This window comes from Aquarana catesbeiana, linkage group LG04, assembly GCF_042186555.1.
Source record: "Aquarana catesbeiana isolate 2022-GZ linkage group LG04, ASM4218655v1, whole genome shotgun sequence".
In the NCBI taxonomy this organism is placed as follows: domain Eukaryota; kingdom Metazoa; phylum Chordata; class Amphibia; order Anura; family Ranidae; genus Aquarana; species Aquarana catesbeiana.
Window position 1 is genome coordinate 193,336,065 of NC_133327.1, and position 15,336 is coordinate 193,351,400.

General features: G+C 43.2%; 1 protein-coding gene across 3 annotated transcripts in view; it reads right to left on the minus strand.

Annotated features, from left to right (window-relative positions):
* GPR149 (G protein-coupled receptor 149) overlaps positions 1-15,336 on the minus strand; it is a 108,347-nt gene that overhangs the window by 49,548 nt on the left and 43,463 nt on the right. For all 3 annotated transcript variants that reach the window (XM_073626061.1, XM_073626058.1, XM_073626059.1), the window contains one exon: positions 8,744-9,204. In XM_073626061.1, the coding sequence (XP_073482162.1) occupies positions 8,744-9,204 (461 nt within the window). The remainder of the gene's footprint in view (positions 1-8,743; positions 9,205-15,336) is intronic.

Genomic DNA, 15,336 nt, shown 5'->3' on the forward strand with positions numbered 1-15,336 from the left:
AAATACAGTATATATAGGGGGCGTGACCGGATGAGGACGTGAGTGTGAGTGCAGCGTCCTCTCACCTCCTATCTCCTATCCATCCTGCGGGCCTAAATTGCCGCACACTAGCCGAGGAGACCGAGCAACGGGCTGAGCTGCGGGACGCCAGTGAGAGCGGCGGGAACAGCCAGACAAAAACAAGCGGAGTAGTGTGGGGTAATAGCGGTGGTGTGTGAGATTGCCGCCGACCCCCCTCCCCTGGACGGAGACTCAGCCGGCTGGTATAGCAGAGCAGAACAGCGGTGAAGGGGGTAGAGTGAGAGGCTACCCCCCTCTGATAACAGCGGTGGCGTGAGAGGCCTCAGCCTTTTTTTTCCAGAGAGATCCCTGTCTGGAGGTGCTGGAGCTGGGACGGCGGGGGAGAAGGAGAAATATCTGACTACAATAGGGGAGACAGCAGAGATGTGAGTGGCTATTACCCCCCCCCCCTCTTAAACAGATGGCAGACAGCTTCTCAAGACTTGTGGAGACGCTGTGAGGACAACGTTTGGATTGCTGCATAGAAGCCTGCCCCTCCTCCTACCTCTTTACACCTAAAGTATTGGACGACAGGAGCCAAACATCTCTAACCCCAAGATCTGCTTGAAAGCCATATCGTGGATGAGTGAGAAACAACCAATGTACTTTATTTTTAAAAAAAAAAACGGTCCTTAACCACTGGGAGACACAGGGAGTAAAGGGCTGGGGTTTTGGACTGTGTGCTTGAATTTTTTCTTGGACTTTATTTGCCCTGTTTTCCTTTTCTTTTCTCCCTCTCCCACCTCCCCCTGTGAGTCAGAATAGATCCAATCCCTCCGTATAGTTCTATCCAGAGGGATAGAACAGATAAGCAGCGGTACAGAAATAGCCGCATCTCTTGATATTAATCCCCCTGCTCATAACATCATGCCATCACAGCGCACCACAAAGGCAAGTCAAGCAGCTGCGAAACTAGAAAAAATATGCGCATAATCCAGGCCAGGCCCCGGGCCAGACCCCCCCAAAAAATACCCTACAGAGTCAACAGGCACAATCCAATGGGCAGGCCAAGGCATCTGGGGTAAGAAAAAGCCAAGGACATAGCCAAGTACCAAAACCAACGGAGGTGAGCAGCTTAGGGGGAGGCCCTTGGGGCAGGAGGTTGAAAAGACCCTAGGGTTACTGTCTGGGGTAGGAGCCTCAGGGGAACCAGAGCTGTCACTGAAAGAGGTCTTGCAGGAAGTCAATTCTTGTAAGACCTCCCTGAATGAAATATCTGACCGGCTCAAAACTATTCAGGAAGAGCTTTGTTTAGTTAGACATGACCTTCAAAAAGCTTGAGAGAGGACTACTGCCCTAGAGGGGAGAGTGGGCCTAATGGAGGATGATCTAACCCCCCTCAAATGGGAGATGAGAGCTATAAGAGAGCAAATGATCAATCAAGAGATAAAAATGGATGAAAGGGAAAACAGGATGAGAAGAAAGAACGTACGGATTGTGGGGCTTCCTGAGCATAGTGAGGGTGCAGACCCTGTTGCTTTCTTGGAAAAATGGTTTAGAGACACACTTGGGCAGGAGTCCTTCACACCATTCTTTGCAATAGAGAGAGCACACAGGGTCCCCACTAGGCCCCCCCAGCCTGGAGCTCCCCCGAGGTCTCTGTTGGCAAAAATGTTTTATTATAAGGACAAAGTGACTATAATGCGTAGAGCTAGAGAAATGTGTAATATTCTCTATAATGGTACTAGGGTATCTATATACCCAGATTTTTCACCTGACCTCCAAAAGCGGAAAACTAAGTTTGGGGAAATAAAATGTAAATTACACCAACTGAAAGTAACATAAGCATTATTATACCCTGCAAGATTACAGGTAACTGCCCTCGTGGAGAGTATATTTTTTGACACTCCTGTAGGGGTAGTGGCTGGCAACCCATAACGTGAGACTCTAGAAGAACAGGACTGCTTTACCCAGGAACCTCGGTGATAACATGACTGAGCCTAAGTTATAATATAACACTAACATAACACTAAGGAGAAGGAAGAAGAGAGAGAAATGATTTATAATGACTTTACTTTTTTCTCCTTTTTTTTTCTTTCTTTGCACTAAGGAGATAGGGGGTGGGGGGTGTGGTGTATGGAATGAATGGAACAAAGAGCATGGTACCCCCTTTTTTTAAGGGGTACAGCAAAGTGTTTTCTTATATTGTATGTTGCATTTGCTTTTTTGTTTTTTAGGAGGGGGAGTCAGGGAAAGGGGCGGGTTGAAATAAAAAATAACGACATTGATAATATTTAAAATGATGGGTGTATGGGTAGGTCACAATAGAAGGTCCCAATCCAAACCTAGTAAGGTAGTGAGAGAGGAATGTGGGAGAAGTAGATGGTATGATTGGATTGCTTGGTATGTAAGTCTTAGTATGTATGCAAGGTTCAGGGAAAAATGTATGAAACACATTAATAATAATAATGTTTTCTACAAGCAACACTTGGTCACTAAGATATCACAGGAAAAATGCACGAATAAGAATTGGCATGGGTTAGTAAAGGAAAGGAAATCACACAATGTTTTTATAAAATTTGAACATCAATGAATAGGGGTACACAGACAAAAAAAAAATGTTATGCTCTTGGAATGTTAGAGACTTGGGAGACCCAGGGAAAAAAGCTGCAGTCTTGTCAGTGGCAAAAATATACAGGGCCACACTCCTGTGTCTGCAGGAAACACATCTCCCCAATATCTCCATACCCAAATTGGGGTGGGGAGACTTTCGACCACAATATAATTCGGTTCACACCTCCTTTTCTAGGGTGGTGAGTATTTTGATTAAATCAGGGGTAATGTTTAATTGTATGCAAAGTAGGATTGATGAATTATATATTTTTTTATTTTGCAAGAATAGAACATTCATATTGGCCAATGTGTATATCCCACCCCCCTTTAATACCACGATTTTGCGTAGCTTGGTGGAGTTTGTGCTGGATAAGCCGGATGTCCCGGTGTTAGTCAAGGGGGACTTTAACATGGTCATGGACCAGAAACTTGACAGGTTCCCCCAGGGGGCACAACGGGGAGGTACAATGGATGACTGACTGTCCCAATTTTTGGGAGAGATGGGTCTGAAGGACATTTGGAGAATACCGAAGTCCTGGCGATACTCGTGCTTTTCCAGGACACACTCCACATTATTGAGGATTGATTTAATTCTAGGGAACGAGGAGGTGATGCCTGTAGTAAAAAATCTTATGTCTATATGTCAAGAGGCCTTTCGGATCACTTCCCGGTGACAGTTTAATTGGAAATAGGGGAGGGTAATCATTTGCAGGAGTGGAGAATAAGCCCCTTTTGGATGGAACTTGTGTGAGAACCACAGGAGGTATTGAGGGAGGCCTTAAGGGAATTTGTTGAACTGAATACAGGTACAGCCCCGGAGGGGGTAGTATGGGATACACCGAAGGCTTTTCTCTGAGGTATAGTGATACAACAAATATCAAAAATCAAAAAACAATCCAAGGAATGGGAAAAACTGGCCGGAGAGAGAAGAACAAAACATTAGACCAATCGGTATTATGGAAGGGTGCTGCTTCCTGAGCTGATGAGAGTCCTAAATTGGTCAGCGATGAGGGGAGAACTCCCCTCATCTATGATGGAATCCACTATAATAGTGATACCTAAGGAGGGAAAAGATCCACTTAACCCTGCCACATATAGACCCATTTCCTTACTAAACTCAGACATAAAGATCTTAGAAAAGGTCTTGGCGGCTAGACTAAAGTTATATGGAAACTCGTCCACCCCGATCAATCAGGACTTATACCCGGCAGGTCCACTAGTACAAACATAAGACAGGTATATTTGAATCTTCAGGTTTCAACGGACGAGGGTGGAAGAAGGGCCATTCTTTCTTTAGACACCGCCAAGGCCTTTGATAGTTTAGAATGGAAATATCTCTGGAGAGCCCTAAAAGAATTTCAATTTGGACCGATTTTTATTAAATGGGTAAAAATGCTGTACAAAACACCTGAGGCGAAAGTAAAAGTGAATAATGAGCATTCTGACAATTTTCGATTGATGAGTGGGATGAGACAGGGGTGTCCTTTGTCCCCCCTCCTCTTCGCCCTCGCGATCGAACCATTGGCTATATCCCTTAGGTCCTCCCCTGGGATAAAGGGGTATAAACGAGGGGAGGTGGAGGAAAAAGTAGTATTATATGCGGACAATCTCCTTTTACTACTTGGAGATAAGCAGAACTCTCTAAAAGAAACTATGGAAAATCTTAAAAACGTTGGTCAATTCTCTGGACATATTATAAATTGGGAAAAATCTACACTTTTGCCAGTGGACCCCTTAGAAAGCTCTTTACCCCAAGAGGCTGCACAGATACAAATATGAATCAAATAAAATAGCTAGGCATAAACATCTCTAGAGACCCTAAACAATACATTGTGGATAATGTTGTCCCATTGTTAACTAAATTTAAAGGGAAAACTAACATTTGGAAAAAACTCACTATCTGCGGCAGGCCGCTGCAACTTAATCAAAATGATATGGATGCCGCAGTTGTTGTATGTTCTACACAACTCTCCAGTGTGGATGTACAAAAAATGGTCCCAAAAGACAGACACTATATTTAGAGAATTAATCTGGAAGGTGGGCTTGGCAAGAATCTGTTTAATCACTTTACAACTACCAAAACAGGAAGGGGAGTCACACTCCCACATCCTTTTAGTTACTTCTTGGCATCGCAACTCCAGCACGTGGGAGGTTGCAATACTGAGGAGGGAGAACCGGACAGGAAGATGCTCCTACAAAACATTCCGCATAAATCACTGGTGAAAATAATGGAGGCAGGATCCTTTCCGCGTGGGCTTCCTACCCTAGATCTAATGATTAGAGTTTGGGAAGCAGTAAAGAAAATACTGGGGTATAGAGGACTCACAAAGTACACTCCCCTATGGAAAAATAGCAAGCTGGGGGAAGTGCAGAAGATGGAGATAATACAGGAATGGGAAAGACGAGGAATAAATTACATCACCCAGCTCTACCAAGAAGGAAAATTTAAAATCCTTCCAGGAATTGAGAGAACAATACGCAATTCCGAATAAATCCTTCTTTAGATACTTGCAGGTTAGACATGCACTGATAGAACAGTTCAGAGGGAGAACATTAGAACGGAGTAAGATACCTCCGCTTCAGAAAGTTATTAGTGCAAAAACATTGAAAGGTTTAAAATCTAAAGTCTATCCAAGTATATATAAGGGGAGTCTGGGAGGAATAAAAGTCTCGTCACATAGGAAGAAATGGGAAAGAGATGTGGGAAGTATATCTGAAGTACAATGGGAAAGTAACTTGCCCCATTGGTCTTACTGTCTCCATCCCAGAGGATGTCACACTTATTTCTATTATATAGAGTTTATTAAACTCCATATAAGCTTTTTCTGTTCGGCCAAAGACTAGATGCTAGCTGCCCCAGGTGCGGAAAGGCAGAGGGGGATATGATCCACATGTTTTGGAGATGCCTGAAGCTATTCCGCTATTGGAGGGAGGTAGTGGGAATTATAGATCAGGTATTTGAAGTCTCTATAGATATGGAAGCCAGGTTATGTGTGCTGGGCTGGCTAGAGGGAGAAGGCAAACCAGGAAATACTCAACTTGCAATCTTGAGATGTTTATTCCAGCAAGGAAACTGATTGCTCAAAGATGGCAATCTCCCACACCTCCGTCCAGCAGAGAGTGGGAACAAGGCATGAATGTGGTTATCTTGAAGGAAAGAATGTCATATATTAGTCAAGGTGCTCTCAATAAATTTGATAAGATCTGGAAACTGTGAGGGGAGGAAAAAAGAACATAAATAGCTAAAGAGATGATAGAGCAGGAAGAGGGAAAGGGAAGGAAAATAGATGAAAGACGAGTGGTGATCCAAGGAAAGGCAGGTGCTGGGCGAAAGGTGAATGAAAGGTGTGGAAGAGAGACTGTGTTGGCTTGTTGGCGTATGATTAGGATAGGGAGGGAAGTGGCATATAGGGCTCAAAGGAAACTACAGTAGATAAGGGGGGGGGGGGGGGGGCTCCCTTCCCTCCTTTCCTAATCTTATAGATGTATGATTTTTTTTATATAAAAGAGAGATGGGTGGAGTGGGAGGGCAACACAGGTTTGGGGAAATGAATGAGTTGTATAATGGAAAATGCTTTAATAAAAATATAAAGTAAAAAAAAAAAAAATACAGTGTATATATAAACATATATATATATATATTTATATATATATATATATATATAGATATAGATATAGATATAGATATATAGATAGTAACCGCTCAGCTTGCACGATCTCTCTCACCGATCCTTAGTTGTCCTATAAACAGTATAGGACAACACAGGATCGGTGAGAGAGATCGTGCAAGCTGAGCGGTTACTATATACAGTACATATACTGTATATGCTGTATTTTATTAGATTTTTGTAAGTGGAATTCTAAGGGGGTTTTATGGGAATAAAAGTCTTAACAGGATTACGTTATGAGATCTGTTTCCCTTTGTCACAAGATACTGAGACTGGTGGAGGACCATAGGCTAGCGTGACTCTATGAGGACAAATATATGACCTAAGGCGTATGAATTTTGAGGATCTGGTGAGTGCAAATTTTGAGGGGAGCTGTTTTCACAAGGTGTGGTGAAGATTTTTGCGTATCCATATACCGTTAATATCCTCAAAGTACACTCAGTGGAGGAGGTTAATTATTGGTATTGGACTCGCCTATCATATGGTGCCACAATTTTGAACTTTCTGAGAGTAAAGTGTGAAATACACCAGATAGGCGCTGCTTATGCTTAATTGATATATTTGATTGTGGTCGGTTAGGCATATGAGTTATTGATTGTGAAATATGTTATAGTGGCAGCTTATATGAACATGCATGTACATTGATTTTCCTGCTAGATTAGTGATTTATTCGCTTTTGGGTTTTTATGTGGTTTAAAATTGTTGATATTATTAACTTTTGGTGCGGCAAACGTATTTATTTATATTATCTTTAAGGTTTGTGTACCAACCCCTGTGTTTTCTAGCTGCCTCCTTTAATTTTTCCACAAGCACTGACTGTTGTTATACAGTATATTAGCATTATACATTTTCAGATGAACACAATCATGATCACCTCAAAAATGTGTACGTGTTTAATTACCAAAGGCAGACAATGAATAGTGTTCACGGAGTGGACAGCCTAATTTATTTACAATATTTTATAGAAAAAGAAAGGGCTGTTTGTAGCTGTGATTCTCTAACCAGGAGTACCCGAGCCCCTAGAGTACCAAGGGGTATGTCGGAAGCTCCAACCAAAGTAGAAGCTCTTTAATCTACTTCCTAATCACCAAACAAATAAAGGTGACTTTTGTGGTTTATCATTTTTTTTAAAAAGCTTGGGTTTCCCTACAGGCACTAGTAACAGAGCCAAAAATGTAAGACTCCATGGTATACTGACACTAGCCCCTGTGCAGGTCCAGTATACCAGGAGGAAGGGACCTAAAGGATGGTATAGCCCCCTCTAAAAACGCCAACACAGAGTCAAAAGACACCAGGTTCCTTTGTATCCTTGTGTGTAGGCAGGTTGCCTACATAGGGAATGTTTTATATTAGTAAGTGAGACAGACTGCCCAGGCTGGGAAGGGGTAAACCTGTTCCTACAGTTTTCCGGTGTTTTCTGGGCTCTGTCCCCTCCTCTGTGCTGTAAATAAAAGGGGCAGGGCTCTGCACACAGAGAGCTGCTGCATGGGAAGAAGACAGACTCTGAACAGACATGGTTTAGGTCGGACTGCTGCGCATAGCAGTCTGCCGGATGCACCGGGGTTCTGGGGGATATCCAAGCAATTGAGAATACCGACATGGACATATACCTTATAGAGGTATGCCTGGACAGCTACACAACTCTAGTTAGTGTTAGGAAATTGACATTGGTCATATTGGACTGTAATGCTGACGTTAAAGCCTGGTCTGAAGTTATTGCAAAGGGATGCATGTTGGTTCTTGTGTATCTAAAGAACCAGGGTCTGGAAAGCACAAAGAGGTATAAAGCAACACCACTACAAAAATGGTTAACTGGCCAAGACAAGGAGAAGGAGTGTAGTTGCTAAGAGTAACCAAGTACAAGTTCCAGGCACCAAGCAACCAGTCGTTAGGTGTGGTACCCTGTAAAGTGAAAGTGAAGTTAATATGAGCACGCATGAGGTCCATGCTATGTGCTCTGCAGGACCACATTCTGTTACTGGTAGTGAGGTTACAGAGGTACGCTGGACTGGTGGAGTGGGACAGGCTCAGCATGTTTCTCCTAATTAAACTAATGATACACTGTGTATCAGTGTATAGTAATTTTGCATTAGGAGGGACATGCTGAACCTGCCCCACTCTACCAGCCCAGCATACCTCTGTAACCTCACTACCAGTAACAGAATGCAGATACAGTGTGTAGTGACATGGGTCGGTACTTTTTCAGAGAACTCTAATTCGGGGAACTGTCTTAATGTTAGATTTTTCACATGAACGCAGTCCCCGCCTGGTCCCGAGCATTGATAAGTGCACTCCACTTGAAAGGTACCCCTGTATACAGGATGAAGATGGCCCCACCCAGATGTTCAACAAACCTGACTTCTACTCTTCAATGCAAACTGTGATTAATAAACCCACTGGACTGAATAGTAACCATTATCAAGTAAATACATCATCTTTGTGTGGTGTTTGAGTAGTATTACCTGTCGAGGTGTCCTTTCAGATTTGCTTCTGCACCACTCCCAGTCTGTAAGTTCTGGCTTGCGACTTTCCTCATGTGAAAGCCTCCTCTCTTGGCCTTCATAGAACACAGACTTGTCAAAATTTCTAATATCTTCCCTTTTGAAGACGCCAATTTTCTCAGAAAGCAGACGACCGATGGCCTTGTCTTTTCCTTGGTCAGATTTTGTCTCTGGGTTGAGGTTTCCAAGCATACCGATGTCTTTCATCATGGAGCTGTCCTGTAGACCTATAGTGCTGAAATCCAGCACAGCTGAATTAAGGATTCTGTCACAACTGGGGTCATTTGTGTTGTCACATTCATAATTGATCAAATTATGGTAGGATATAGAATTTTCTGCAGTCTCGTGATTATCCTGGGATATCTTGTAAATCCCATAGCCTTTATTGAACGATAAATTGAAATCAAATCCTCTTCTCTTAACTGGGAAACAAAAGATAAAGATAAAAAACATGTCAATAAAATTTTTGTGGCTTTTTTACCTGCTTACAGGACAAAGTTATGCTAATGCCTGAATATACACTGCACATAGTAAATATGTTTTAGATTTCCTGAGTGTTAGAGCTGTATAGTTTGACTATTTTTTTTTACCAGCACATAGTGGGGTTGATTTGCTAAAACTGGAGAGTACAAAATCTGGTGTAGCTGTGCATGGTAGCCAATCAGCTTCTAACTTCAGTTTGTTAAGTTAAAGCAATGTTTCTCAACTCCAGTCCTCAAGGCACCCCAACAGGTCATGTTTTCAGGCTACCCATTATTTTGCACAGGTGATTTGATCAGTTTCATTGCCTTAGCAATTACCACAGTTGTTTCATCTGAGGTAAATTCTGAAAACATGACCTGTTGGGGTGCCTTGAGGACTGGAGTTGAGAAACACTGAGGTAAAGTGTTACTAATACCACAACAGAAAAATCAATCTGTATATGCAGTAAAGCATGCTTGTTATACTCACTGTGGAACCTAAGGGGTTAATCCTCTGCATTGTGTAAAAAGGCTGTTTGATCCTGTCTTCTCTGATCCTACCCTTCTTCCACTGTCCCCAAACAATCTCCTGATAGAACAGAGCATTGAGGACAAGCTGCACATGCTCAGTTTGGTGTGTATTGCTAGATAGTTTTTCTTGGGAGAGTGCATGTGATCAGCACAGGTCCAATCAGCACTCTCCAGACAGAGGGTCAGGGGTCCTGCATTCTCATTGGACAGTCAGAGGCAAATGAAAACTTCTACTACAAGCTTTAACCAGACACTGATAAAAGTGATAAGACTGCTATATGCTGCTGATGAGAAAAGGTATTTAGCAGTTTATATTTACTAAAATAATTGCATTTCCATGTTCTGTGTACTGTGGGAGACCAGATATATTGAATGCATGGTCCTGTGTTTAATTTTAAGCTTTGACAAAAAAACATGGAAACTGATTGATTTGTGTTCAGAGCTCCACCATTTTTTTTCACTCTCCAGTTTTATTAAATTAACCCCAAAGTGTCTGTCATCCAGAAAGGTTTCTGTGTGTAAAGACTATTTACTTGCACACAACATGCTTTGTGTGTCAGTAACATTTTTAGCCATAGTTTACTATTGTGGTCAGGGGGTGGTACAAATAGGCACATTTTTACCACCCTTCTTACGCTGACAGATGGTGTTGAACACGTATGGCAAAAATTATATCTGCTGCTGTGCTCAACTGGGGGTATCCTGCTGATTGCACCCCTTTCAAGTGAACGGGACTTGTCTGCAATGCCAAACACTAGGCTCGCAATTCCGGAATTCCCATTTAAAAAAGCCATTCTGAAGGTGATAGTATTGCCTCCTGAATGCTTGTCTGTTGTTCCTGTAATGTTGTGTGAAAAGCAATCCAACATAGATCGGTTTTAGAACGGTTTAGAACCAAATTTGGGGCCCCATAGGAACCCGAGCTTTGGCTATGTTGTAGTGCTAGTTCCTCTGTGTTTGCACACCAAATTTGGGGTTCCTAGCACCAAGTGGCCCCGAGATACGGGGTTCCAAAGTTGGTTATAAGCCGAGGGGGGCATTTTCAGCACAAAAAAATGTGCTGAAAAACTCAGCTTATACTCGAGTATATACGGTAATTTGAGCCTGAAGAAATGATGTGCATGTTTAACAGCTACAGTCTTCTCCCTGCATCACCATGCAGACTATTGCTCCTCCTCTGCGTAACTCCCACAGACTATTGCTTCCAGAACTTCCTCACCCATGACCATGTAAGGATGAGGACATCACTCTTGATCGTGTAAGGGTGATGTTCCCAGAAATCCTCTCCTCCTGAACAAACTTATACTGTAGTTGTTAGTGTAATGTTAGTGTAATACTGTAATGTAATCTTCTTCTTTAAGCAAAAAGAACCCACTCTGAATAGTTCCTCATGCAGACTCTGCTTGCTCGCTGCTACTAGGCCACAGGCCTCCAGTACCTCTCCCCGAAGGCCTAGTAGTTTAAAAGCACATTCTGAGCAGTGGACTACTGTTCCCAGCTAGCCCTGCTTGCAAATCCTGTGCCCTCAGGCCACATCGATTTGACACAACTCCCCACAGTCTCTCCTCTGATCCAGGACTCCAAATCATTGACCATGTCCTCACAGACTTCCTGGCACATCCAGCCCTCCACTGTGGTACACTCACCGACCTTTCTCTGCCCCAAGCCCTTGATGGAGAACTTAACCAGACCGTACGTTCTGACAGCTTCACCTGCCCCTCTGCTCCAGGAGTTCCTTATCAATGACCGTGTAAAGATAAGGATATCATCAATGACTGTGTAAAGGTGATGTTCCCTCACAGTTCTCCCTGGGCCTCCTCCTGCGATCGGCGCACCCCCCCCAGATGGGGGTGCCCTCCTGTTTCTGTCTAGTACTCCATTCTCCACTTCACCCAGCCGACAACTCCTCCCAGTGGCATGTTCCAGTTGGGAATTGGTCAGGGCTCCCACATGAGCTGCCTGCCACTCCAGTTCTAGGCCCAGACCCTCTTCCAGAACATTCTCCCTAGAAGCAGGAGAGGCGCTCAGAATTAGAGCACAGGTGGTCACACCCACTGCTACACTGTTACACTCCCTGCCCCCAGATCAAAACAGACAGGCCTAGCTTAAAGCATAGGCCTGCCTAAATTTACCTGTGCTGACAGTCTCTCTAGCAAAAAATCCTATGCTTGCACCAACCTACTGGTAGAGGGTGCTACATTAGTGTTACAAGGACTCAGGTGTGAATGGGGTGCAGGTGTGTTAAATTTGGTGTCATCGCTCTCATTCTCTTATACTGATCACTGGAAGTTCAACATGGCACCTCATGGCAAAGAACTCTCTGAGGATCTGAAAAAAGAATTGTTGCTCTACATAATGATGGCATAGGCTGTAGGAAGACCCTGAACCTGAGTTGCAGCATGGTGGCCAAGACAATACAGTGGTTTAACAGGACAGGTTCCATTTAGAACAGGTCTTGCCATGGTCAACTAAAGAAGTTGGGTGCACGTGCTCAGTGTCATATCCAGAGGTTGTCTTTGGGAAATAGACGTATGAGTGCTGCCAGCATTGGTGCAGAGGTTGAAGGGGTGGGTGGTCAGCCTGTCAGTGCTCAGACCATAGGCCGTACACTGCATCAAATTGGTCTGCATGGCTGTCATCCCAGAAGGAAGCTTCTTCTAAAGATGATGCACAAGAAAGCCCACAGACAGTTTGCTGAAGACAAGCATACAAAGGACATGGATTACTGGAACCATGTCCTGTGGTCTGATGAGACCAAGATAAACATACTTAGTTCAAATGATGTCAAGCGTGCGTGGCGGCAACCAGGTGAGGAGTACAAAGGCAAGTGTATCTTGCCTAGAGTCAAGCATGGTGGTGGGAGTGTCATGGTCTGGGGCTGCATGAGTGCTGCCAGCACTGGGAAGTTACAGTGCATTGAGGGAACCATGAATGCCAACATGTACTGTGACAGAGCATAATCCCCTCCTTTCGGAGACTGGGCAGCAGGGCAGTATTCCAACATGATAATGACCCCAAACATACCTACAAGATGACCACTGCCTTGCCAAAGAAGCTGAGGGTAAAGGTGATGGACTGGCCCAGCATGTCTCCAGGCCTAAACCCTATTGAGCACCCTATTGAACCTGTGAAGCTCTGGTGAGCTCCATGCCCAAGAGGGTTAAGGCAGTGCTGGAAAATAATGGTGGGCACACAAAATATTGACACTTTGGGCGCAATTTGGACATTTTCACTTAGGGGTGTACTCACTTTTGTTGCCAGCGGTTTAGACATTAATGGTTGTGCGTTGAGTTATTTTGAGGGGACAGAAAATTTACACTGTTATACAAGCTGTACACTCACTACTTTACATTGTAGCAAAGTGTCATTTCTTCAGTGTTGTCACATGAAAAAATATAATAAAATATTTACAAAAATGTGATGGGTGTACTCACTTTTGTGAGATACTGTATGTGCCACTTTGTGTTGGTCTATCACATAAAATCAAAAATAAAATACATTTATGTTTTTGGTTGTAACATGACAAAAATTTAAAGGGGTATGGATACTTATTCAAGTCGCGGTATGTATAAACACAATTGCACATTATGCGTCTGCTTGAAAATGACAAGATGAGATTGTTATCAGAAAGAAAAAAAAGATCTGCTGTCATATTTTCCTGTACTTTCTGATTGGGAAAGTAATGCAGATACTGTGCCAATATATTATGGAATACAGAACCGTTTCATGAACATACTAAACTTTAAGATTGGGGTTATAGTATTGTATTAAGTAACAGGCTGTAGAAAGATCTTATAATGGTAAGTTCCAGTGCTTCTAATTCTCCAAACTGTTCATTGATGTCCTCATCAGTGGTTCAGCAGTGCATGGTTCTGCAGACCTATATAATACCTTGGCATTTATGGGTAGAAAGTCATGGAAAAAGGGTGATGCCGGAATTGCAGGCAAAAGATGCATGAGGCAGTTATGATGGATCCTGACCAGGAGCTTAAAGTGACACTAAAGCTTTGTTTTGATTTCTTTTTAAACAAACATGTCATACCTACCTCCAATGTGCAGAACATCCTCTTCTGGGGTCCCTCGGCATCTCTTGCAGCTTCTCCCCGCATTAGATAACCCCCCGGGAAAAGCGCTCTCCTGGGGGGTTCTTTGCGGGCGCGCTCCCGAGTCATTCATTCGGCGTCCATAGAAGCGGGCGCCCGGGTAATTGGATTTGATTGACAGCAGCGGGAGTCAATGGCTGCGCTGCTATCAATCCATCCAATTAGGACCCAAGACACCGGCTTTTGCTGGTGTGCTCGTCCCCAGGATGAGATAGAGGGGGGTACAGATAAGTAAAACGGGGGCTCGGGGGGGCTGCAGCGTTACAGGAGGTTTTTTCACCTCAATACATAGAATGCATTGAGGTGAAAAACCTTGAAGTTTTACAACCCCTTTAAAGTGGTTCTATACCTTTTTTTTTACTTTTACCTACAGGTAAGCCTATAATAAGGCTTACCTGTAGGTAAAAAAAATATCTCCTAAACCTGTACGGTTTAGGAGATATTCCCCTCGCAATGAGCCGCTGACTGCAGCGGTGCATGCGCACAGGGGATTCTCGGCTGACAGCCCGGCAAACTCCGGAGCTTGCCGGACAGAAGTCTCCCGCGCGCATGTGCGGGAGTGACGACATTGCGGCTCCGGCCACTCACAGCGCCGGAGCCGCGATACCCGGAAGACACGCCAAGGGGAAATGTCAGCTTCCTCGGCGTGGACAGGGTGAGATGCCGGCGCCTCATTCTAAGGTAAGTATCTCATAATGAGCTAGTATGCGGTGCATACTAGCTCATTATGTCTTTTCCCTTGCAGGTGTAGGAAAAAAAAAAAACCCAGCGGGTATACAACCGCTTTAAGTGATATATGTTGCATCCCTAGCACTGCCTGAATCTTTTAGCAACTACAAGCTTCCCTGCATAGGATCAGGGTTTTAAATATACCGTATATATTGTTCATTGTGCAGTAACCCACAGCAAACAGTTTTCATTGTGGGCAGAGAATTTGAGAAACGATTTATAGGTAAATACAGTTATTAATGAGCAAATGCTTTACTCTACTGCCTAGCACTCCCTGAAAATATTTAAATTAGTTTCACTGAATAAGAAGTTTGTAGTTATGCTGACTTGAAACTTGTAGTTTTGGTGTGTTAGCTGGATCCTTTTCCTAATTAAATAGAGTAAGGGCAGCACACAAAAGCAGGTATTGATTTTTTGGACTAAATTTATCCTTTTAGAATAGTATATTATCTTAATCAATAGTCATCCCTGTTTACAGTATTTTTACAATGCCTGTTAGCCAAATGTAATCCATTTAAAGCTAATTGATCTCACTTATCATTGGCTCTAATTATTAAAGTGGAGACACATGATAGAACAATGTCTTTTTTTAAGCAGCACGATTTATTAGGTGTCATCATCTCTGAATAAATCTTTACAGTATAAATAATATTGGTAGATAATAATAAAAAGCAGGCTAAAAGCTTTAAACAAAAAAAGGGAAATACGTAAAATCAGCATTTAAATTAGT